General features: G+C 38.2%; 3 protein-coding genes across 7 annotated transcripts; 1 reads left to right on the top strand and 2 right to left on the bottom strand.

Annotated features, from left to right (window-relative positions):
* Positions 1–479: 479 nt before the first annotated feature.
* On the bottom strand, positions 480–12,463 carry LOC127944426 (chromobox protein homolog 5-like). Of its 2 annotated transcripts, XM_052540337.1 has the most exons (6): positions 12,313–12,463; positions 11,185–11,235; positions 10,269–10,460; positions 9,759–9,984; positions 4,462–4,562; positions 480–2,136 (listed from the first exon to the last, which is right to left on the bottom strand). In XM_052540337.1, exons 3-6 carry the CDS (start codon positions 10,406–10,408, stop codon positions 1,995–1,997), a joined length of 609 nt encoding a protein of 202 aa, XP_052396297.1. In that variant the 5' UTR covers positions 10,409–10,460; positions 11,185–11,235; positions 12,313–12,463; the 3' UTR covers positions 480–1,994. The 2 variants fall into 2 exon arrangements, with proteins under 2 accessions (XP_052396297.1, XP_052396298.1); XM_052540338.1 differs by lacking the exon at positions 11,185–11,235 and having other exon boundaries at positions 12,313–12,424.
* Positions 12,464–12,741: 278 nt separating this feature from the next.
* LOC127944425 (heterogeneous nuclear ribonucleoprotein A1-like) lies at positions 12,742–17,705 on the top strand. Of its 4 annotated transcripts, XR_008150357.1 has the most exons (13): positions 12,742–12,908; positions 13,390–13,509; positions 13,695–13,841; positions 13,924–14,134; positions 14,241–14,333; positions 14,418–14,534; positions 14,621–14,692; positions 15,204–15,293; positions 15,849–16,022; positions 16,108–16,245; positions 16,337–16,411; positions 17,467–17,538; positions 17,619–17,705. XR_008150357.1 is itself a non-coding variant. In XM_052540335.1 (12 exons), the coding sequence occupies exons 1-11, from the start codon at positions 12,897–12,899 to the stop codon at positions 16,399–16,401; spliced, it is 1,227 nt and encodes a 408-aa protein (XP_052396295.1). In that variant the 5' UTR covers positions 12,742–12,896; the 3' UTR covers positions 16,402–16,411; positions 16,580–16,882. The 4 variants fall into 4 exon arrangements, 3 of the variants coding, with proteins under 3 accessions (XP_052396295.1, XP_052396294.1, XP_052396296.1); XM_052540335.1 differs by lacking the exons at positions 17,467–17,538; positions 17,619–17,705 and adding an exon at positions 16,580–16,882 and having other exon boundaries at positions 15,216–15,293; XM_052540334.1 differs by lacking the exons at positions 17,467–17,538; positions 17,619–17,705 and adding an exon at positions 16,580–16,882.
* Positions 17,706–17,762: 57 nt separating this feature from the next.
* On the bottom strand, positions 17,763–22,444 carry LOC127944424 (transcription factor NF-E2 45 kDa subunit). The gene is made up of 4 exons (XM_052540333.1): positions 22,244–22,444; positions 20,423–20,501; positions 19,797–19,928; positions 17,763–19,259 (listed from the first exon to the last, which is right to left on the bottom strand). Exons 2-4 carry the CDS (start codon positions 20,468–20,470, stop codon positions 18,021–18,023), a joined length of 1,419 nt encoding a protein of 472 aa, XP_052396293.1. The 5' UTR covers positions 20,471–20,501; positions 22,244–22,444; the 3' UTR covers positions 17,763–18,020.
* Positions 22,445–23,217: the final 773 nt, after the last annotated feature.

The following is a 23,217-nucleotide window of genomic DNA, read 5'->3' as shown; positions in this document are numbered from 1 at the left end:
GGAAAAGAGTAAACTTGAAGTCTATAATGAAGCTAAACAAATATGCATGGCAAGGCTATCCGTAAGACATGACTGGGATATTAAATATCTATGAAACTGAGCATTATTATTTTTTTAAAGCATTCATATAAATGTAAAACTGGCATTAAACTATCAGGACTAGGTCAAAATAGAGAAATAAGTAGACATATAAGCTCTCAAATATCAGCGAATATGATGCATTTATAGACCAAATATTTTACTTTAATAAAAAGTATTCAGAATTCCTATGCAGCTTTTATGGTATATATATATTTTTTTTGATCAGTACAAACAGGCAAGACTTGCTCCATTATGACATCTGCTGGTGCACATCAGCCCTGCTTTCCAGAAAACTGCAATGACAACTGGACTAAATGGAAAGGTGCATATCTGATGTGTTAAAATAAATCATTTTATATAGTTTTTTCATAAACATTGCATAGAGTAAAACGTCATAATCTCAGCACTACAATGAAATTTATTTGGACTCAATTAAAAAAAAGCCAGGTTTCAAGGTTTCAAGAAACGTTCAACTGTTAGTGTTGAAACTAGATTTACTGCAGTATGGTACAGGACATTAAAAAGGCTTTGCATTTTACATAGCAAAGACTACTATTGTTGTACATTTTAAAACAACAGCTAAAACAGAGTCATGAGTTTAAATGATCATGATCATTACAATAGGTCCATCCCCTTTGTAATAATAATAAAAAAAAAAAAATGTAACTACACTTTCATCCTGGTTTAAAAACGTTTCCTCTTATTACAAACAACTCAAACTAAACCTTTCACCTTATTCTACTGCTGTCAGTAAATAAAACCAGCTCTTTCCCTGTTGTAAATGATCTCGAAGGAATATAGCTTTTGTTCAGTGGCTTTGCAAAGCACACAAAAAAAGCAATACAGAGTACAAAACTCTAGTACAGTCATGTAACCTTGATAAACACCATTTTATTGAGTCAGCTCTAGGTTAAAAAAGTAACAAGAACCCAACATATGCTTAAACTACCATGTGAATGAGAACAGCTCTGAGTTCATGAGGTCAAACAGGGAATGTGTTCACCAAATCAGCCACAAGAGGGAGTATATCAGTTAAACTTATGGAGCAAAATGAATATCATGGACAAAGTGTGTACAAACAGCTAAAAATGTACCATTACACACTCACATGAAGATTGTCTGCCCTCCTGCAAGCAACAGTGATAAGTTCAAAGTTAGGAGTGGTTAAAAGGGCCTATTCTGAAAGTAGGAGAGTTTTTTAAAGACATTAGAGAAAGTGTCAATGTTCTAATTTTAATATGGGGAAAGCGATTATAATGTCTAGTTCCTTTGAGGCTTTACTGACAATCAGAAACCAAAAAACTAAAAGACTTTGGCCCACAAGGGTCATTATTACAGTTAAAAATTGCAATACAGCCAAATGAATTCTACCTGATTTAAAAAAAAACAAAGCAGAAATCAGAAGAGGGGGTGACAGCTTGAAGTAAAACCAACAGTGTCACGTCTTTATCCAGCGTTAGAGATGTTAAACGCAAACACAACTGATATTTTCAGTCATGTCCAGCACCACTACAAAATCAACTGTGTGAATAAAAGTTAAAAGTTAGACATGTACGGGTTTTCATCATTTCACATCTACACTAGCACACAACACATCATAAGAACATAGTTGGAGGAGCACAAATACACAAATTATGACAAAATAGAAGGAAGATCAGAGAGAGTAAGAGAAAAGAGATCACATTCCACCGCTCTGCTGCAGACGCTGTTCGCCATGGCCTTTCGGTTTGTCTGGTGAGAGATGCTTTTTCATGAAGGGTGGACGGAGGTTGTCATGGTGGGCAGTAACCTCCATTGCTCGCTGGCTGTTTTTTTACTAAATGGTCCGTTAAGGTTGGCTATGAGAGTGTCACCAGTGTGACAAAGGGGACAAGGTTTGGAGGACTCAGCGTCTTTCCTCCCCCCTCTGTCCTTTAAACCGGAGTGACACTCTTTTCCTTCTTGTCGCCATCTTCGTGCCAGGTCAGACGCTCCTCGTAGAAAGCAATGACGATCTGTGGGCACTTGTGATTGGCCTCCTTTGCAAGCACAAGGTCTGCCTCATCAGAGTCTTTCCTGTGGAGGGACATCAGCCACAAAGAAAAGACAAATTTGCATTAAGTGGACAATTGCACAATGTTATATATCTGCATTTGCTCCAGTTCAATCTTCAAATAAATTTAATTTGTTAGTTAAGGCTTCTTAAAGCTTAACCAGAATGAAACAGATCTCTAGATATAAAACACCTGATGACTGAATAGGCATTGATTTTGTTCATATTTGCCTTTGGTACCATCATAAAAAAAATCAGGGTTTCTACAGTGTTTTTAAAATCAGATTTAATCCTTCAACACCTTTTAAGATCTGCACAAATAAAATGAACACTGAAGAAACGTACAATCATGTAACTATGATTATTTTACTCAATTAAACAGACAGGGGCTTACATTCAACTGCAAAATAGTGTAACTGTCAGACTAAAGTAATAAAGGCATTTCTGTACTGTAAATGTATGTACTAATGTACCAATACATAGAAAAATCAGACCTTGCTAATACACTAATGTAAACATACGGTTACAATTCATCAACAGTATTGGTGTTCTCTTAGCATAAATGTGTGGTATCCATTGATTGTGAACTGCTCAGAAAATGCCAGCCCTGAGTTTTGACTCTGAATGTGAGCAAAGTGAAGACAAAGTAACAAGAATATTATGCTAACATCCATCCCGGGTGATTCAACCAAGCACTCATTAGCTGCATTTCCACTGTCAGGCCAGTGCGAGCCAGCGCTTAAAGCGGGCCGGGTGGGGCTCATAGCCCCGGGCCAGTAGCACCGAGGCCAGAATAGCACAGGGTTTCCACAGTCAGGACCTGAAGCTCTGCTGCGCGTCACTAAAACACGCCCTTTACACGTCTCTCAGAACAACGTCATGCAACCTCATCATTTCACCATCAAAGAGAAGTTATCAGAAAACTAAGAAATAAGTCACTGGAACATGTGCGATCACAAAACGAACATGATAAAAGCGGCCGTTGGTTTGCATGATATGTTATATATTCAAATTCAAAAGCACCGATGTTTTAACTATAGAATAAGTGATACATTGATCATATTGATTTAATTTATCAAGACTCAAAATTAATCACACATAAAAACACTCATTTCTATTTTATTTATTTTTAACGCTCATGAAAATAGCCTGCTTATTCAGTCGAGTCAGTTTCTGTTTATTAACCACAGTAGCCGTCACATTTAGAATGAATGATAATATCTCTATTTTTATAAAAGCTCCCAAACAAAAACTATTATTAGGCTGTATTTTTTTATGATAGGCAACGTGAGATAAACTCTCGAGACGAGGCTTGTGACAGATAATAAGTTACTTAATAAATACACGATTGTGATAGAGAATAAGAAGCTGACGTCTGATTTCTTCAAGTGGTCATATTTTACCATGTTTACTATGGTAACATGTTTAGCGTGCATATCTTTTTCATCACTTATAAATATTTCTGCTTTGTATGGTGAATTATAATCCACATTGGATCAAGTTATTTCAAACACTCGCTGCTGACTGAAAGTGAGTTTTGAGCTTGGCTTATTTAAAAAAAAGTGTTTAATGCTGGTGTTAAAGCTGTTATCTTTCTGAAATTATCCGCAGCGCAGACTCTCTTTTTATAGAAGCTCCCGAACAAAAATCATTATTATATTTTGATGATATGCAACGTGGAGCTAAACTCATGCAACGAGATGACAGATAAAATGTTACTTAATAAATACACAATTGTGATAGAGAATAAGAAGCTGACGTCTGATTTATCCAAGCGGTAATATTTACCATGTTTAGTATGGTAACGTTAATGTTAAGCGTGCATAGTCTTTTACATCGCTTATAAATATTTCTGCCTTGTTTAGTGATTATAATCCACATCAGATCAAGTTATTTCAAACACTTGCTGCTAACTAAGAGTGAGTTTTGAGCTCAACTTATTTTAAAACGTCTTTAATGCTGTTGTTAAAGCTGTTATCTTTCTAAAATGATCCGCGCTGACGCTCTCTAGACACGGAGAAACTCCGCCTTTGTTCATAACTCCTCCTCTAGCCCCAGCTGGCCTGCTTTGGCCCAAAGAATTTCGTCGGGCCAAAAAACCCTGGCCGTTGGCCCCGAGGAAGCCCCGGCGAGGCACGATCAAGCCCCGGAAGTGACAGTGGAAACGCGACTGGCCCTGGAACGCACTAGCACGCCCGGTCTTAGCTCGATAGTGGAAACACGGCTATTGTCATTCTAACTAGAATCTGGTCAGATTTGTGGCTTTGGTTCCAGTGTGTTTCTAGGCTCTAATAAGGCGTTTCATTAAAATAAATTTCTCCTGATATGTAAAGAGCTGCTGTACTCACCACTTCATAAGGAACATAAGGTCTCCACAGGAGTCTGTTGCTCCAATAATCTTCTCAGGCTCCAGGCCTCGCTCAAACCCTCTTGCTACAAGGATATCATCCTAAGAAAAAAATAAAAAATAAAAGGACAACAATTAGAAATCATAATATTACTTAAAATATGTTTTATTTTTACATCAGATTTAGGGATGTGACAGTTCACCGTCAGCCAGTTGAAAATCAATACAAATATGTGACTATTCTAATCGGTTCAGATCTTAAAGAGCAGGTCATATGTATTTTTTTTTTAATATCTCATTTGCAGTTTATTACATAGCTATCCTATGTAAATTAAAACAATCTGCGAAGTTAATAAAAAAAAGGCATGATTAATAAAGATACTGTCTCTCAAAAGAGCGAGTCAACAGAGAGTCGTCATAATTTCAGATCTTTTGTCTGTTACCGATATACGTCACTGTTACACTATTAGTGTGTTTACATAATGTTGAGAAGACGCTGTGTTCAAGGATACCACAGAAATACAATTAGAACCTTTTGTTGTGTGCATGTGTTATGGCTGGTGCCGTTTTGTGGTGTGATTTGTCTCCGCTCTCTTTGTATCGCCTTTACTATAACTTTTTTAGTGCTACGCCACTGGTTCTGCTTCCTGCCAATCATCATTGGAGGCGATGATGTCATTTGATTCACTCCACCTGGTGAATACCGGGATCTATAAAAGGAAGACGCTGACAATGCAAGAGAGGTCTTGCTTGTTGTCTGTTGCAATTCTTTTCATTATTGTGATTTTTAGCCAATGTTAACTTTGTGCATTATGGGTTAAGCTGTTGTTGCTGTATTTCTGCATGTGTTCGGTGCCTTACCAAAAAGCTCTGTTTGACCTCCATTCATTTAAACATCTTTAGGTTGGACATTTGTATATATACAAAGGGGAGGGAAGGAGAGGAAAAGTAAGAATATCACGTGATATAAATTTGTATTCTTTTGTTATATTCACTAGGTAAGGGACGTGCAGCACCTGCTGTACTTTTTGTTTGAGCTAGTGACAGAAGCTTATATTAGGGTATCTTTGGATACTGAAGATTTTTTCTTCTTTTCTTTAGTTAGTGTAGAATTGATAATTTATTTACAGGGTTTCATTTATTTATTCATTTTTTCATTTAGCTGACGCTTTTATCCAAAGCAACTTACAACTGCTATATATGTCAGAGGTCGCATGCCATATTGGTCTCTCACAGTGGATTCGAACCCGGGTCTCTCACACCAAAGGCATGTGTCTTATCCACTGCACCAACACCACCTACTTTTTTTTTCCTCCTAGATGCCTGGGATAGAGTCCTGCGCGGGCTCGGGTACCCGACGGGTGTCCCGCGAATTTGGCTGAAACAGGTGAAAAATATCCAACTGTGTCGGATACGGGTGCGGGTCGGGTCGGACACAGGGAAACACGGGTCTAAACATGGGTTCAAAACAGTCACGTGCAAACGTAAAAATAGGCCTACGTTCCACTTTAAAAAAAAAAAAACACCACGGCGCGAACGGCTGCATGAGTCATAGTTAACAGACGTTAAGATCAGCCAGCTGTTTTTTTTTTTCTTCGTTGTTTTTGTTTTCCGTTCATATATATATATATATATATATATATATATATATATATATATATATATAGCTATAGCTATATACAGAATCTGAATTAAAATGTGTTTGATTTAAGCCTATTTTAAAATTTGTGTTATAAAATTATATTGCGCATAATGCGATCGCTATAAAGGTGTTTAAACAACAATACACTTCCACTTGCATGTATTTGACAATCGGAATATCAGATATTTCATTCCATAGCTAACACATTTGTGAATATGGGCCTAATCTAGGCTATCCAGGGTTGCTGTTTTTTTTACTTTGTTCAGCTCATTTACATGCGCGCTCTGGTGCAGATCCGCCTGGATGCGTTCGACTTGAATCACAACCTCAGATGGTGGTATGATTCGCTCTTTTGTTGTTCCGTTTTCTTTCAGGATCAAAAATACAACAAATGAAAGCGTTTATCTGTATTTCCGACTGATGAGAACTATGCATATACATTCATAAATCAGTCAATTTTGTATTTTATTATGAGATATTTTATTCTAATGTGATCAGTGACTGATGGACCAAAGAGCACGTATTTCGACATTTGCAGTAAAAAAGTGAAATATAAATTCTCAGAAAATGCATTTAATACCAGTATATTGAAACGTCTGTTTATAAAGCCTACTCCATTAATAAAAGAGTCCAGACATTGGAAAATATCAGTCCACATGCATTTTATATTTAATATGAGGGAAATAGACATGCATGCATGCGTGATACAAAGAATATTTAAATTTTAGGCAGCAAAATATTTTTTAGTAATTCTGTCAATTACACAGGTTATTTCATTGTCTGCTATATATTTGCTTCTTATTTATTAAAATATGGGCAATTGATAGATAAAACATTGATCAAAATTAAGATACAATGTATAAAAAACGAATATCTTTTAAAAAGAGTTTTCCATAAATAACTTCTGAATGACCTGGCAATAAAATTCGAAAAAAGGGTGTCTAATGTGATTTGCTTAACTGATTTGATTTCGGGTGCGGGTCGGGTGTCGGTTCTATTTTAAGCGGGTCGGGTCGGGTGCGGATTTTAATTAGTGCTGCTGTCGGAAAACGGGTCGGATGCGGTTTTAAACACTGCGGGTAGGGGTGTGACGGTTAGTATATAACCGTGAGACCGGCGGTTATAGTTGAACACCGTCATTAGAACTCTATAACCGCCAAAACCGTGTCACTAAAATATTTTTTACAAACATTTTTTTTCTAAAATTATTTTCATTTTTTAGATAGGATCATCAGATGCGCAATATATCAGGAGACATGGTTTTTACCACTTAATGAAGTTTTGTAAATCGTCAGACATGATATTTACCACTTCATTAAATTTTGCTTTGTAGAAAACCTTTCTTAAAAACGAATTTCGTTTTGAACAAATTTTATCTTAATTTTAATAGATGTTTCATCAACCAATTGCATGTATTTTAATAAATAAAAAGCAAATATAGCAGACAATGATAACCGTGACATGGAAGCACCAGCGCGCCGCGTTCACTTGCACTGCACTGTGAACTAGAGCGCATCTCATTGTAAATTAAACTCAGCGTAGGCCTATGCCTTATACTCTAGCATTAAATATCTTTGCTGCATCCTTTCTAGAACAGACAATGGCTTTTTTTTTTTTTTTTTTTTGCGGCTCGCATCAGCAAAGCACAGACGGCAAAACAATCAGAGGATGGCGGGCGGGTGCGGCTTTGAAATTTGCTCAAAAAACTTTGCCGCGGATGATGAGTTTTGTGACAGATATCCTTAATAAACGGAGGTCTGAAATCTCTGCCCCTTTACCGATCAGAGCGCGCGCTGACACGGAGTTAACCCGCTATCTCCAAGATCAACCAATTGACTCTACGGCAGATCCACTAGCATGGTGGCGAGACAATATGAAACAAAATGAAACACGCTATACGCCCCCCCCCAACTGCGGGTACGGGCGGGTGCGGATTTAAAAAAATCGGACCCGTGCAGCTCTCTGGCCTGGAGTTTTCTTATCTTTATTTTTTCTTTGTGTTACTTTTTATGTAAATATTACTTCAAGCTGTAATTGTATACAAGCTTTCCTACAATAACATCATAAATAAACACTTGCTGTTTGCCTTTAGCACTGGTTTTCATTGCTTACACTGGTATTGGACCGCAGTCAACCCCTGACAGTTAAATGTTATTCCCCATACCCCTTCTTTACAAAAGCGGATGTAACAGCATGTCATTTTATCAAGGACTGCTTCTCTTGATTTACAGACTATCCTTTCATCAGTTAGTCATGCTAGCACTAGGCTAACGTACCCACCATTATTGTTTTAAGTGTTCACCGGTTAGCAGCTAAACTTTAGCTGTGGGCACGACTCGCTTTCATAAGTGGTTTTGAATTTTGTCATTATTATAAGAACAGATTGGAATACTATATTGTTTTACGTAAAGGTGCTTTGTCAATGGTAGCACTCGCTAACTGGCTCAAGGACTCCTCTCTGTGCCAGTCACAACAGGTCTAGCCAGCTGACCAATCAGAGCAGAGTAGGTTTATGGAATGGAGAGGTATGCTCCGAACTTGCTTGGAAAGAATCGTTTCCTAATCATTGGCAAATTACTCTAATATAAATGTATATTCTGAGAAAATTACAATGTTTTCTCACCTTAAAGGCATTTAAACCTTTAAAATACCATATGACCTGCTCTTTAAAGGGAAAATCCACCCAAAAATGAAAATTTTGTCATTAATAAAAATACACTGTCAAGGTCCAAAACAGTATGAAAAGCATTGTCAGGACAGTCCATCTGCCATCAGTGGTTCAACCGTAACGTTATGAAGCAACGAGAATATTTGCATTCAATAATACAACAAAAAGCTGGACGCAGTCAGCTTACGCTCTTCTGTGTCAGCCGTGCTGCACTGATGCACCGTTTTCTTTCAAACCAAAGCATAAATACACGCAGAAAACCTATCCTTATGGTGCGGCTGAAACAGAAGAGTTTACACCACCTGCATCCAACTCATATTCTCCAAAATGGCACTACAGTGACTTGGGGAGAGACAGAGGAGATGAATTGTTGAATAAAGTCATTATTTTTGTTTTCTTTGTGTACAAACAGTATTCTTATCGCTTCATATTACGGTTGAACCACTGATGGCAGATGGACTATTCTGACGATGGTTCCACAATTTTCTGGACTTTGACAGTTTATTTTAACTTGGCAGTCTATTGGACAGTCAACAGTCTCCCGGTTTTCATCCAAAATATTTTAAATTGTGTTCCGAAGACGAACAAAGATTTTACAGGTTTGGAATGACACTGGGGTAAGTGATTAATGAAAATTTTCATTTTGGGGTGGATTATCCCTTTAAGAAATGTTATAGGAAAAGTTAATTATTATCGATACCAAACGATATGAAACGTACAGTGAAACTTGTTTTTTTTCCAATATCGAACCATGTTTGCATTTGATACAAATGTTATTTAAAATTTGACTAATGTACCTTTTTTTTTTTTTTCACAGTCTCCTCATCGCAGATGACTCATAACGTGGCTTTAAATTAAATAAGTGTGAAACTATTGTGCGCTATATCAAACATTTTTTCTATCGTTATCGAAGATCGTATATCGCCAATAAATACTGATACTGTTTTACCGCCAGGCCTACTTAAACCTTTTCTTATTAAGCTCTTACCTCCTTTTTCTTTTTGGGTTTGCTGCCACTCCCGTTCTCTTCCTCTGAGTTTTTCCTCTTGCTGGTGCTACTGCTACTGTCTTTGGGACGGGCCGAGGAAGAGCCTGTGCTGGAGGGCTTGCTGCTGGGTGTGCTTCCACTGCTTCCCTTTTTATAAGTCTTCATGAACTCTGAGATAAGCTCTGGACAGTCCAGGTTCTTTTCTGGTTCCCATGTGTTGTGTTTGCTGCAAAACAATGCATGATTCATGCATTATAAATGAAAGCCACTGGATTTCCTCACATCATAGATATGCCTTTAGGAAGTTTACATACTATGGCAAAAATGTGAGTGTCCTTTAAACTAGTTATGCTTAAATCACTTGTTTTAAGTCACTTCATCTCAAGGTAAAACTACAGATGGTTTTCAAACTCATGCATTTTTACATGCAGAAACACACATCCACATCTTCTTGAGTTGAAACTGTCTATACTACTGCTTAGACACTATTTGTGTATTATGAAGTCTTACTCTGAAAAGCCTTTCCACTTCAGGAAATATTCCACACGGCCCTTCACAACTCGCCTGTCCATGACCTTCTCCACTACATACTCTTCCTCCTCTGAGGAAGCAGCCTCATCATCTTCACGGTTCTGGCTCTTCTTGCCCATGGCTGTTTCTGAATGACTTTCCTATGAACAAATGTGACCCGTGTGGCTCCCACTGGAGAAAAACAAAAACAAAAAAAAAGGGGGTAGTTGGAGCCCATTTACCATATCAAAAACAAAAAGGGTAATTAAAAACTCACAAGTAGTGTATTTGACTAGATGCATATTCACATAAACATAAACAAACATCTGACGTCAAAATAGATCTGTGCATTAGATCTTGTAGTTTAAACGACATATATTTATTGCTGTCAGCTAAGTAATACAATAATACTGTCAAGAAAATCTCAGCTTTAGGCTACATTACTTTTTACTGTAAGTATTAATATACTATATCTAATTCATACAGCAAAGCATATGCTTGCTGTTTATTTTAGATTGGATAACTCACACTTACAATATGATAGTACTGTTAAGATTGTGTGTATATATATATATATATATATATATATATATATATATATATATATATATATATATATAAAAAGCTCACTCCAATTGTCTTTACTTGTAATTCATCTCTTGAGTTATATTTTATTACTGTTCACTTTATAGTTGCCTGAAGACAAGGGACAATGTTTACTTAAGAAATTAGTTTCTGCTATGCACTTAAAACCATGAAACTTCACTGGATTAAGTATTACCTATATTATATGGCATTAATATGTCTATACAGTTAAAATGCTGGACGGTAATGAGCGCAATGTTACAACTTACGGTTAAACCTTGCTTACCTTAACTGCAATGACAACAGTCAATATTTATATTTCGACACTCACCTATGGTACTATACTGGAGGAAGTGCAGAGATTACACCATTCAGAGCTCCCCTAAAAAATACAATAAATTGAAACCTTACTGCACTCAAATATAACCTAAATGTATATCAATAAACATGCAAACACACACACTGCTCTAATAAATAATACTGAAGGACTCTTACAAATAGACACCAAAAAGATCAACATGCCTTTGATTTGAGTTACTGCAAAGTTATCTTAAAGCATAAGTTATATGCATATTATAATAATGAGAAGAATCAATTAACTCCAAAAGATCTTTACTTGTTGGTGCACACACATACTGTTATCAAAGCCAAAGAAACAACAATGCATGCAGTCAGAATACATTCAAAACAAGCAGTTACATCGGGATGCAGAACCTATATTCATTAACCAATTTACATCTTCAATCAATTTTCCACTAGAGATGCTATAAACCAGCTAACGTTAAATGTTCTTATCTTAATGTCATGAAGGATCTTGGCGAACAAGGCCAAACAATGTGCAAACACTGAATAGATCTGCACGACTCTCACGTTTTTTTACTTCTACGTCGCATGCCATATGCTATTTAACTCATAATGCATTTATTCCTAAATACAAAACACAATTCACATCATAAAATGATTTAAATGCAGTGCTAGCTGTACTGCTAACATTAAGCTACAGTAGTCCCTTTGATTGCTACTGCTTGCCTCGCTATGAGTTCATTCTGAAATAAATAGCAACAGAACAAATACATTCACGTGTTTGCTGGTGTTGTGCTTACGTACAACTAGCCAATGCCTACAAAAACAATAAACAAGGCTCAGTGATATCCAGACGCACGTGATAACAGACTAATTTTACTAAATTAGCATAAACGCGCTACATCTTTATTCGGCTCTCTGTGTGTGACCACTGCAAGGCAAAGTATTCGTGCGCTTTTTCGCGTTTATTTGAATACTATCGTCGTGTGCGCTAACGCGGTCAGGCTTTGCTTAGCAACAGCGCGGGCCGAGCCGAACAGATTTCACCTGATCCTATCATGTTAAAGCGTAGCGCTGACGTATTAAATCATTCCAAGTGCAAGGGGAGTCTACAATAACATTCTGACATTAATGTGGATGCTTACTGTATACTTACTGAGATATTTTTCGATGATCTCTTATTCGTGTTGGATAAAGAGGCTGAGGCGGCGACGGCTTTTTCTTTTACTGTCTATGCTTTTTCCCTACACACAGGAGTTCGCTGCCTCTCGCGCACGCATCCGTCCAGTGGCGCGTCCAGCCAATCAGCGTGCGCCTGCGCGAGCCGCTCTCGCGCCAAAAACGGCCTCACGCGTCACACGGCCACCTAAAACAGCAGATTTTGCAGGATGTTTCAGATATTTTGAAAATATAAAAAAATGTTCACACATTTTTAGAAAAATACATATTTTCGAAACGGCTTTTTATAGTTTTTATAAAAACAATGTTTTTATAAATGTATGAGGAAAAAAACATTTTCGAAAAAAGTACTAACCTCTGTTGCAGGGATTGACTTGAGTGTCAGCCAACCAGGTATCCTCAAAACGCACAACAAAAGCGTTAGCGGGAAGCGTAAACCAATCAGCGTCCGCAGTAGGCGGGGACTGTATTTACCCTAGCTATTTATATTATCTCTCCTCAGTCCTCACAGTCTCACCGACGAGTGTGTGTGGCGCAGCACGGTCAGAAATAGTCGGTAGGATGTCCAAAGAGGTAGGTTGGTTTTAAAAAACGTATTTCGCTTTGTTTCATAAAAGCTATGTAACCGTAATGTGCTGAACGTTTTCTGATTTAACTCGGATCTCCTTCGTGGTTCTTTGTTAATGCAAATAGCGTGTTCACCCGCCATTTTAACTCCCTGTGCACACACAAGACTGCGTGCTTGCATAGAAGGTCGTGTTCTTAAAAAAATGCAGTTTCTTTGTTTTAACTAGTCACTGGATATAACTCGAATAGTTTGCATTAATTTACTATCTCGATTGTTTTACTGAAATAAAGCTGCTGTTAATAAGTGGGCCGCATTGTCAGGCACCAACATGGCGGAGGTGTTCGTTCACCTCCCCCCAAATAGAGTCTGTTTCCTCAGGGTTTCGCGATGCTTCTCGAATTAAGTTTAATATCCGCTGTAGAATAATACGCACGATGTACTTACTGTTTCAATAGTACAGAGTTATAAGGGTTGATATGTTTTCAGGGCCAGCCACGTGAGCCTGAGCAGTTGCGGAAGCTCTTCATTGGAGGGCTCAGCTTTGAAACCACAGACGATAGTTTGCGGGAATATTTTGAGCAATGGGGCACCTTAACGGATTGTGTGGTAAGTTCCTAATGTCTTATCTACAGTGGTGTACAATATGGATTGTCTACCCATAATCCAACACGAAGTATCAGGGCTATCGCTTTGAATTCTTGGCCCTGTGCACTGAATTTGCTTTGGGGTTGTGATCGGACCCCCCTTGCCATGAGTGCTTTTAACCCTTAATTTTGTTTGTGCAACTGTAGGTGATGAAAGATCCAAACACCAAACGCTCCAGAGGCTTTGGGTTTGTCACTTATTCCAACATGTGTGAGGTCGACGCTGCTATGGATGCACGACCCCACAAGGTCGACGGTAGGCTTGTGGAGCCCAAACGAGCCGTGTCTCGAGAGGTAAGCATTAACACCCCAAGCCTTTGTAATGCAAAGACTTTTCGAAAGATTGCAGAAGCTTAACTGAATGCATTGGTTTCAGGACTCCAACAAGCCATTTGCTCACACAACTGTGAAGAAGATCTTTGTGGGTGGCATTAAGGATGACACTGAGGAGCACCATCTTCGTGATTACTTCAAAGAGTTTGGCAAACTTGAGGCCATTGAGATTATGGTTGACCACAAGACCGGAAACAAAAGAGGCTTTGCCTTTGTTACGTTTGATGACCATGACTCCGTTGATCGTATCGTCAGTAAGTGCTATCAATCCAGTGTCACTTGTAAGGTTTTATGTTTTTTATATATATATATATATATATATATATATATATATATAATCACGATATATCTTCCCCTTAGTTCAAAAATACCACACTGTGAATGGGCACAACTGTGAAGTCAGAAAAGCTCTGTCTAAACAAGAGATGCAAAACACTGGCATGAACATGAGAGGCAAGTGGTTAAATGGTTTTAAAAAAAAAAAAAAAATCTATTGTAACGTGCTCTGTTGTATAAGACTAACATTTTAATCTGTAGGCCGTGGTGGTGGTGGAGGAGGAGGTGGAAACTTCAACAGATATGGCAATAATGGCGGCTACAACAATGACTTTGGAGGCAATGGGGGTGGCAACCGTGATGGCTATTTTGGAAGGGGTATGTGCCCGAGTGGATGTTGAAGTGTTTAAATGATCAATTGAAGTTTTCGTTTTGACAAAGTTATTCTTCACAATCTTTCTCAGGAGGCAGAAGTGGTGGAGGAGGCGGTGGTTATGGAGGTGACTGCTACAACAATGGATTTGGCGGCGGAGATGGTATTCAGTGGTTTCTTTTTAGAAGTATAATTTAGTCAAATGTTCTGTTAATGCTACAGGGTGCCTGTTATGACTTTTGAATTGGTCTGTGTTAATGTCAAAAAGCGGCCCATTAGAATATAATTAAAAATAATTCCTGCCTATGGAAATTCAGGTGGGGAGGGGTGAGGTCCTGGTTAGAACGCTTTGAGTGCATCAGGCAATGACTCAAATGCTGCTGTAGCTTCAAGTTATTACACCTGCACATTAATAATGTATGTTGAAGTCTTTATAAATTGCTGGACCACTATAAAATCTGCAGAATTTACACTTCCATTGAGACTATCATTTCCCATACATTGATTTATTTGTGGTGCTCGCCATGGGTTTTCTAAAAGGCATTGATTTTGTAGAATAAACATGAGCCCTGTATGTTTCAAAATTGAAACCCATATGGGTGTTTTATAACCATTTCTGAAGGAAACAAGAAGTTTAGAAAATTTGATGTCATCTTGCATGTAATGTTTGTTAGCTTTATGTACAGCTGTCACCAGGGAAACCTCAATCTCTACCACTACAACAGCAGAGAAAGAGTTTGCAAATATGCTGCCAACGGACTATGGTACCTTTTTGATAAATTTAATTTAAACCGTATAATTTTCACTACAATTAATGTTATTTAAGGAACAAACTACATATTAGTTACATCTGTATGTGGTAAGTGCAGTTATTTAAGAGGTTGTCGACGTCCAATATAAAATGTGATTTTAGCCAAAAATGTTGCCACTAATGTCTTTAAATATCGGTGCGTGCAAAGGTTCTGCGTGATCCTCTTGTTCAATATTAGCTGGGTCTGAATCTGGCTCCGATTGCTAGGAGAATATTGATGCCATCTTGAATTTGCTGCTTTGGCAAGAGGTGTGGTAGTACTGAAACAGTCTAAGCTGTTCACCAATTGCAATGCACAGGTTTAGCCAACCAATCACAACACTTTGTTTTTCGGAAGGTGGGCCTTCATCAAACCCAGAACTAATCGAGCTGTTTGTGCCAGACTGGGTAGAGAAATTGTAACTTAAAAAAAAGAGCGCATGTTTTAGTTACACCAAAACAAAATCAAGATTTTGTAAAAGAGCTTAATGGGACCCCTTTAACTTTTTATTCCTGTTGCTTTCTCCAGGTGGTTATGGTGGTGGTCCTGGTAACTATGGTGGAAACCGTGGATATGGAGGTGGTGGTGGAGGAGGAGGACATGGTTATGGCAACCAAGGCGGTGGTTATGGTGGCGGCGGCGGCAACAGTGGTGGTGGCTATAATGACAATTACAACAATGGCAATGGAAACTTTGGAGGTGGTGAGTAGATGCCAGGCTGAATACTTAGTCCATACAAATGACTTGAATTTTCAGCAGTAACCAGATGTTTTTTAAATATCAATAGGCAACTTTGGAGGTGGTGGCGGCGGTGGAGGTGGTAACTACAATGACTTTGGCAACTATAACAGCCAGCAGTCCAACTATGGACCCATGAAAGGGAACTTTGGAGGTGGCGGAGGAAGAAACAGTGGCCCCTATGGTGGTGAGTTCTTCATAATAGCCTTTTACATTTCCCTTTTGGTCCAAGTCTCCTTTTTAAAAACCACTATCAAATGACATGAGATCTCTTTTAGGTGGCTATGGTGGTGGTGGATCTGGTGGTGGATATGGAGGTGGCTCTGGTGGCAGACGGTTTTGAGCTCAGAAAGGTTTGTTTTAAATTAATTTACAGATGGGTTTTACAGATTAACAATCCCAATATATATAGTTTTGGACTGAATGCTCATTGCTATACTATAACCTTGCTGTACATCTGGTGTAGAAACAAACCCCAGGTAGTGTGCAGCTTAACATTTGTTGTTCATATTGTTCAACAGGACTGAGTGCTTTAGGAGAGGAGAGCGAGAGAAGTGACAGGGCAGATGCAGGTTTACATCCCTAGATCTGCTCAGCCAAACAGGCTTGGCAGATTTACAGCTGCCACCAGAAGAAGTGTACAGTAGCGCTATCATGTGTGGGACATCATGAATTTGTCATGCAGACTTATTTTATATTGTCTATGGAAAAAGCATTCCAATGAGGTTTTATGTAGAGTTATTTTGAGTCTTTATGGAATTTTCTTTTTTTAATGTTACTAATCAAGGTGAAATAAAACATCCTTTTTGTTTTTTTAAAAAAAATCTGTGCGTTTTAGTCATGTTTTCTGGGGGTTTTAGTGTAGTACACTAACATTTATGGGAGCTCCTTAGAGCCTTTATAGTAGAAAGTAAACTAAAGACTGTCTTCTGGCTCTTAAAAACTGTAAACTTGTTCTCTTAAGGGCACATAAGGTAAATGGTCAACTGGTTTAAGAAAAAAAAGCATAGGCTGTTTAAAGCAAATGCTTAGTGTAGTGTGGCTGCAAATCAGTCTAGCCATGGGAGCAAACTGAGAAAGGAGTAGCAAGATCATCGCCCTGTGAAGAAGCAGGGAGTACAGGGTGCCGCTCAAAGACTAGCAGGCAGCGCTTTTAGAACTCCTGTAGGTAAGAACAGACTTCTCAACTACCGCTGGTAACTGTAAAACAATTTTATTAGCAGAAGCTGTAGTTAATGTCAACTTCCCCTTCAGTGTTGTGTATGTTTCAAGGGAAGTAACTGCAGTCGGCATAGTTTGGTGCACAAGATTTTGTAGAACTTTTTAAACCCTTTTTAATGCATGCCCACTGGTTTTTCTGATTCTATATTTAACGTGCTGACCATGTTATGCTTTTTTTTTTTTTTAGGATCTGACGAGTGAAAATCATCTCTTGACATGAAAAGGCATTTGTCTTTCTAAACCTGGTGAAATGATAAAGGTACTTGCTATTGTAATGCAAGATCTTTGTTTACAATTCCAAATTTAAATGTTTACACTTTATTTTCTTCTTCTTTATAGGACCAAAATGGAGCTGAAGAGACTTATTTTATTACAAATTATTTTCTTACCTTTTTTACCAATAAAATTTTATGCAAGAAATTGTGATCCTGTCTTGTGTCGAACTCATTTACTGAAAACGTTTTCTGTTGGACATAATACTGATTCTGTTTTAGACCAATGTTTTAATGTACAAAAGTGTTTAGCCAAAAAAAAAGCTTTGCATAGCTTAACAAGTTTGGAAGTGTTTTCTTAAAGCTCTTTACAATTTTTGTAGTTATACAGTCCACACTACTTTGGCAAAAAAGAAATCCTGTTTGAGCGATATCTTAAGTGAATAAAGTTTTTATCCATTCATTACCATTTATTGGAAGTAGAACCAAATGAATTTAGTTGTCCATCTATGAGTCCCTTAAAATCAGTTCATTCACCCTCCAGGGCTGTATTCCGTGGCACCAAGTAAATGTTGCCATCATTAGTTTGTTGTAGTGAATACTCATCAACTGAATAAGGCTGTCCTTCCTCATCACGGAGCTGTGAAAACACTTGGGTGTAAAGATCTGAGAGCCGACACTTGATAATGGCTAGGTTTTGCTGAAACTCCAGTCTCTCTCTGGTTAAGTGTTCTCTTTGGGCTCGAAGCTGTCCCAACTCGTTTTCTAAATGCACTATGTTCTCCATCTTCCGTTTGCGGCAGTTCTGAGCAGCCACTTTGTTCTTCCCACGTCTGCGAATGTCCCTCACAAGTGCCAGCTGAGCGTCGTTCAGTGTGAATTGGGTCAAGAGCTCATTGAAGTCATCCACTGGTAGGTTCACTATCTTTTCCAGTGAGAATGGGATTTTGAGAGCGAGGGCTCGCCGCTCATCTCTGCTCAGGGGTACAGGAACACTGCTGGACTTTTGCTTTGGGTACATAGATTGATATGAACCCAGTCTTGTTAAACCTGAGCTGTTCAGTTGTAGATCATGCAGAGCTGTGGGTAAAACTGGTTGTTTCATTGATGCAATTGGCTGGTAAGTCTGCTGGTTGATGGGTTGCATGTTTGCAGCTGTGGTATAAGAAGTTCCAGGGTATGAACTGTAGGACTGCTGGTAGTCCACAGACCCAAGCAAACTTGGCCGCATGTGATATTGCTCCCCAATACTTTCACTTTCGATGTAGCCCATTGTACCATCTGCAGGTAAGTACGAAGGTACTCCGTGCACTGCATTCTCAGGAGAGGCAAGCGGTGGGCTTGAACCAAGCGACAAACCGGAATCTGACTCGAGATCATCTCCACAGGCCTGTTTGATTTGTCCTGTGCAGTGAAGGTTGATAACACTGTCTTTCACAATTCCATGACCGCGTGTCATGTTCATGTGCTCCAAAAGACTCATGAGAGGTGGATGAAGAGCCTGCGTGTTCGAAAGCATTCTTGAGGAACCGTGACCGCCAGGGACAGGGAGGCTGTAGTGCATGTCCATGTGTGGGTTCAAACGCTGATAGGGTGGCATCATTTCAGGGTATGCGTTTTCATAAACACCAGCAGAATGGGCACCACTAGTGGCTGGAATGGAGTCTGGCTGTGGCTGATTCATCCCGATCCCCCCTTGAGAAACCATGGGCTCCATGGACAGGTAAGGAATAGCTTCGAAGGGATTCTCATTGGGTACCTCAAACTCCTGTGACAAAAATAATGCTTTAATAACAAGAACTTCCAGTTTCACTCAAACTTGACCTTGGAGGTGATTCAGATTCAATTCTTTTACAATAAAACACTAGTAAAGTGAAGGTTTTCAGATGATTTGTGGTGCAGAGGAGGGTTGTATTCAGTTATCTGCTCACCACAGGACCAGCCCACCTGGGTGAAAGTGCCACCCGTAGCTTATGCAGGTCTTACTTAGGAGCGCTCAGGTTTCATGTTCGAAACAGATGGTCATTGTGCTATGCAGGGGGCTGTCGGCAATATACAGCACTCACCCTCTTTCTCTGTCTGTCTTTATCCTCACATCACTCAATTGACCCATTGTTGCAGATCATAGCTCAATGTGTGTGTTTACAAAGAATTCAGCGTTAGAAAAATGTTATAAGGCCACCATTTTATTAAGACTCTAAAACGACTGGCTGTTTCCGACCACAAAATAATCAGACATTTTCTTGATTTTTGACATTTGTGCATGTAAAAGAGGAAACTTGTTGGGTTGTTCCAGTGTACCCACCTGAAGTTCTGTGATGGCCATCAGTTCCTGCCAGGCCACATCCATCTCCAAATGCTGGGGGGAACGATGTGCCCGGAATCCAGTGACATTGGTGGACACCTCCCCATGCAGTCTTCCAGGGTTTGCCAGTCCCTTTAAATTAATAGTGTATGCAATACAGTTTTAGTATTTTTGTCATTTAAATGTCTTGAAATGTTTATTAAAATATATAATTATTTAAAATCCTTGAAACAAGATAGATTTACTGCATAAGACTTGTTTTCAACCACACACACACACACAAATATATATGTATGTATTTATATATATTTATTCTTTTTTCAAGTGTTTAAAGTATCCAGTAAAAAATCTCCTAGTGCAGTAAGACATTACATATCTGTTAAAAAAGTTTTGTTTTTAAATATTTTTCTTTGCTGAAAAGGTGAAGAAAGTACTAATTCAGCTTTTTAAGAAGTATATTTTGCAGGGTACAAATAGATTTTACAGCATTAATTTATTCATTTAAAAATATATATTTTCTTACTGGGAAAACTGAGCTAAATTATATATATATATATATATATATATATATATATATATATATATATATATATATAAAAATTTCTCTCTCTCGTGAAGATACTGACCTCACAGCTGATCCTCAGGGGAAGTACACTGTTGATTGCTGAACACATTCAGGACAGACCCCAGATGCAGTGAATCAGTCTAAAACATGAAAAGAAATCAGAAACTTGATTTGTCAAGCCAAATGCATTTGTAGAGTTAAAAATAAAGAGGAAAAGACACAAACAATGCAAGCGTTCACATAACAGGTAATATTTATTTATTTTTATTTAACCTTTAAACATAAGTCAGTTGAGAACCAGTTCTCATAATAATGATATATATATATATATATAGGTCAGTTGTGACTGCAAGCCAACAATTTTAAAAACAAATTTAGTCCGACTTGACTTTCTACGCACCCGTAAACGGACAATGATGTCACTCTGAAATGGCCAAAAATTTACATTAACCATTAGAATATATCTTGTTTGAAAATGTTTCACGTTTCCCTTCCTATGTGCTCCAATTGTCATATTGTGTGACTGGACATGAAGTTTCGTTGGGCTGGATTTGTCCTATCTGCTGGCTTTGTGAACAGTAATGTCAACCCTTGATAAGACAATCTTTTGGGAGCCAGCCTGCTCTCCAGTAAACGAAGGCAGGGGCCTAACCACAGACAGAATGTCAGGAAGACTTTCTCAGCATACTCCCTCAAATCGAAAATAACTGAATTAGTTTACATTTATGCTTAATATGCATTAGTAATCATTCTCGTTACCACTGAGTTTATTTTATCTATATCATTGTGTAACACAAATTAAACTTGTTCCTCATCTGATTGTTTGCTTTTTTTGTGGTGCTATATTAAAGGCTTTTATACACGACATCGGTTTTAAACTTTAATGTTGGTTTCCTGTTAAATTGGACATTTTTTTTACAGTAAAAACTATGCAGCTACAATAATAATTTTACATTTGAAATGTCATTGTTGCTATTTGCAAGTGTAAGAATGAGAAAAACTTATCTTTTTAATTCAAACGAACAATTTTACAAAAGAATGAAAATGTAATATAATTTAGAAAATGTTATATAATTCAAGAGCAGTTTTTAGCTAATTATAAGTATATATGCACCGCCTGATTGAACTGTCAGGTAAACTTTTGACAGGACGTGGCAGCAATAATGTTGTAAAACATCCAATGGTTTGGCAGTATTTAACAAAAAACGTCTTTCCTTTTGTCATATTGAGGGTAAAGAACATATATCCTGCCTTTACCGCGATGTCTAGCTTATTTCCTTTGACTAGTTTCTGAAATTATGAGGGGACAGGGCTGTGGGACCGGCCTCCCGTTTCAACATCAGCTGTGGTACTAACCACTGTACCAGTGCGCACGAGCAAACAGTAAGCAAGAAAACTATTTTTATTTTTTTTACCTTTATTTAATACATTTATCTCTCTCTTTTTAAACATTACTCTAAACCATGTTTGCAATATTTGTGATAATCAAAAAATTACAGCATTGTGTAGCATCTAATGAAAAATAAAGAAAGATTTATACCAAACAAAAGTTATCAAATATATTTTTTTAAACATTTTTGTCACATCTTGTAACAATGATCTCATTATAAACCCGCAATAATTTAGGGGTGGGGGAGTAACACTTTTATAATAATTGACAACTTCTGTATTGAGCTTCTAAAGCAAAAAAAATATTATAATAAGAATTTACACACCCTTCACATTTTATGTGTCCTTAGTTCATAAAGACACTTAATAACTAGAATTATGACTCAAAAACTTTCAGATTCGATAGAGAACCAGAATTGTACAATATCTGTCAACAACTGCCATATTTACTGAAGAAACAACAAACCCTCAAAGAAGATGAAAAAAACTGTACCTTATTAGCATGTCCTTAAGCACCAAGCTCAGATGAAAAAGTCTTCACAATATCATATTCACAAAATCCTGAGAGCAGTAACCACTGACCCCTGTGTTGAACTGAAGAGTGAAAGAGTTTGCTGCATGCTCTTAGTTTTGAACTACAAGTGTGCGTGCGCTCAACCTGTCTTTCTCTCTCATTCACCCGTTCTCCCACTCACCCTGTCTGCTTTTGGCTGTCACTCACAGAGATGGGATGGGTCTAAGGGCGATGCAAGCAGGTTTCCTGTAAAGCACCCACACTTTTTACCCTCCTAAATGCAACACTTGCACTTTAATATGTTTAAACGCCCTGATGGCTTCCCAAACCAAACACAGACTCGGACCCTTCAGCTTGTGGTTTATGAAAAAGTGATTCACATCCACATTCAAATGTGTACGTATCCTAAAATCTATCAAAAAAATATATATATATTTTCACACTTCCTTGATAAGAACTTTGTGTCATGGCATGCAAAAAAGAACCAAGGTGTTCATGTAAAGGAAAGCCACTGTGAGGCATGTGGTTTGAACACAGACACTACAAGCAGGAGCACCTGGAGTTAAATCTAGGATTGCTTTGCGGAGGAGGGGCTGTTTTCTGACTTGCTTTAGTAGGGATGGAATGTACACCTTCAACAGGTAAGAAAGGCCACATTGTTCCTGTATCTGCCGCTCAACCACAGACAGTGAGCAAAAGTGGATGCAGGGGGGGGCGGGAGGGTGGAAGAGCGTGTCTTACATTGCAAGTGACCATTCGAGTCTTTGCTGAAGTCCTCTGTAGGCAAACACACCCGGGACAATCAGTACGATTGTCAGGTGAGGTGAAAGGATGTTTTCTCCTTGTTCATTTGAAGTGCTTAATTTTATTTGACCGATGCCTTATCGCGTTACACCCAACCTCAGGTGCATGACGGTCCACAATCATTCGAAACAAATGATTGTCTAGGTGTG

The sequence above is a fragment of the Carassius gibelio genome, chromosome A23 (assembly GCF_023724105.1).
Source record: "Carassius gibelio isolate Cgi1373 ecotype wild population from Czech Republic chromosome A23, carGib1.2-hapl.c, whole genome shotgun sequence".
NCBI classification, from domain to species: Eukaryota; Metazoa; Chordata; class Actinopteri; order Cypriniformes; family Cyprinidae; genus Carassius; species Carassius gibelio.
The sequence above is the reverse complement of the archived record's forward strand: the minus strand, read 5'-3'. Positions and strand labels throughout refer to the sequence as shown.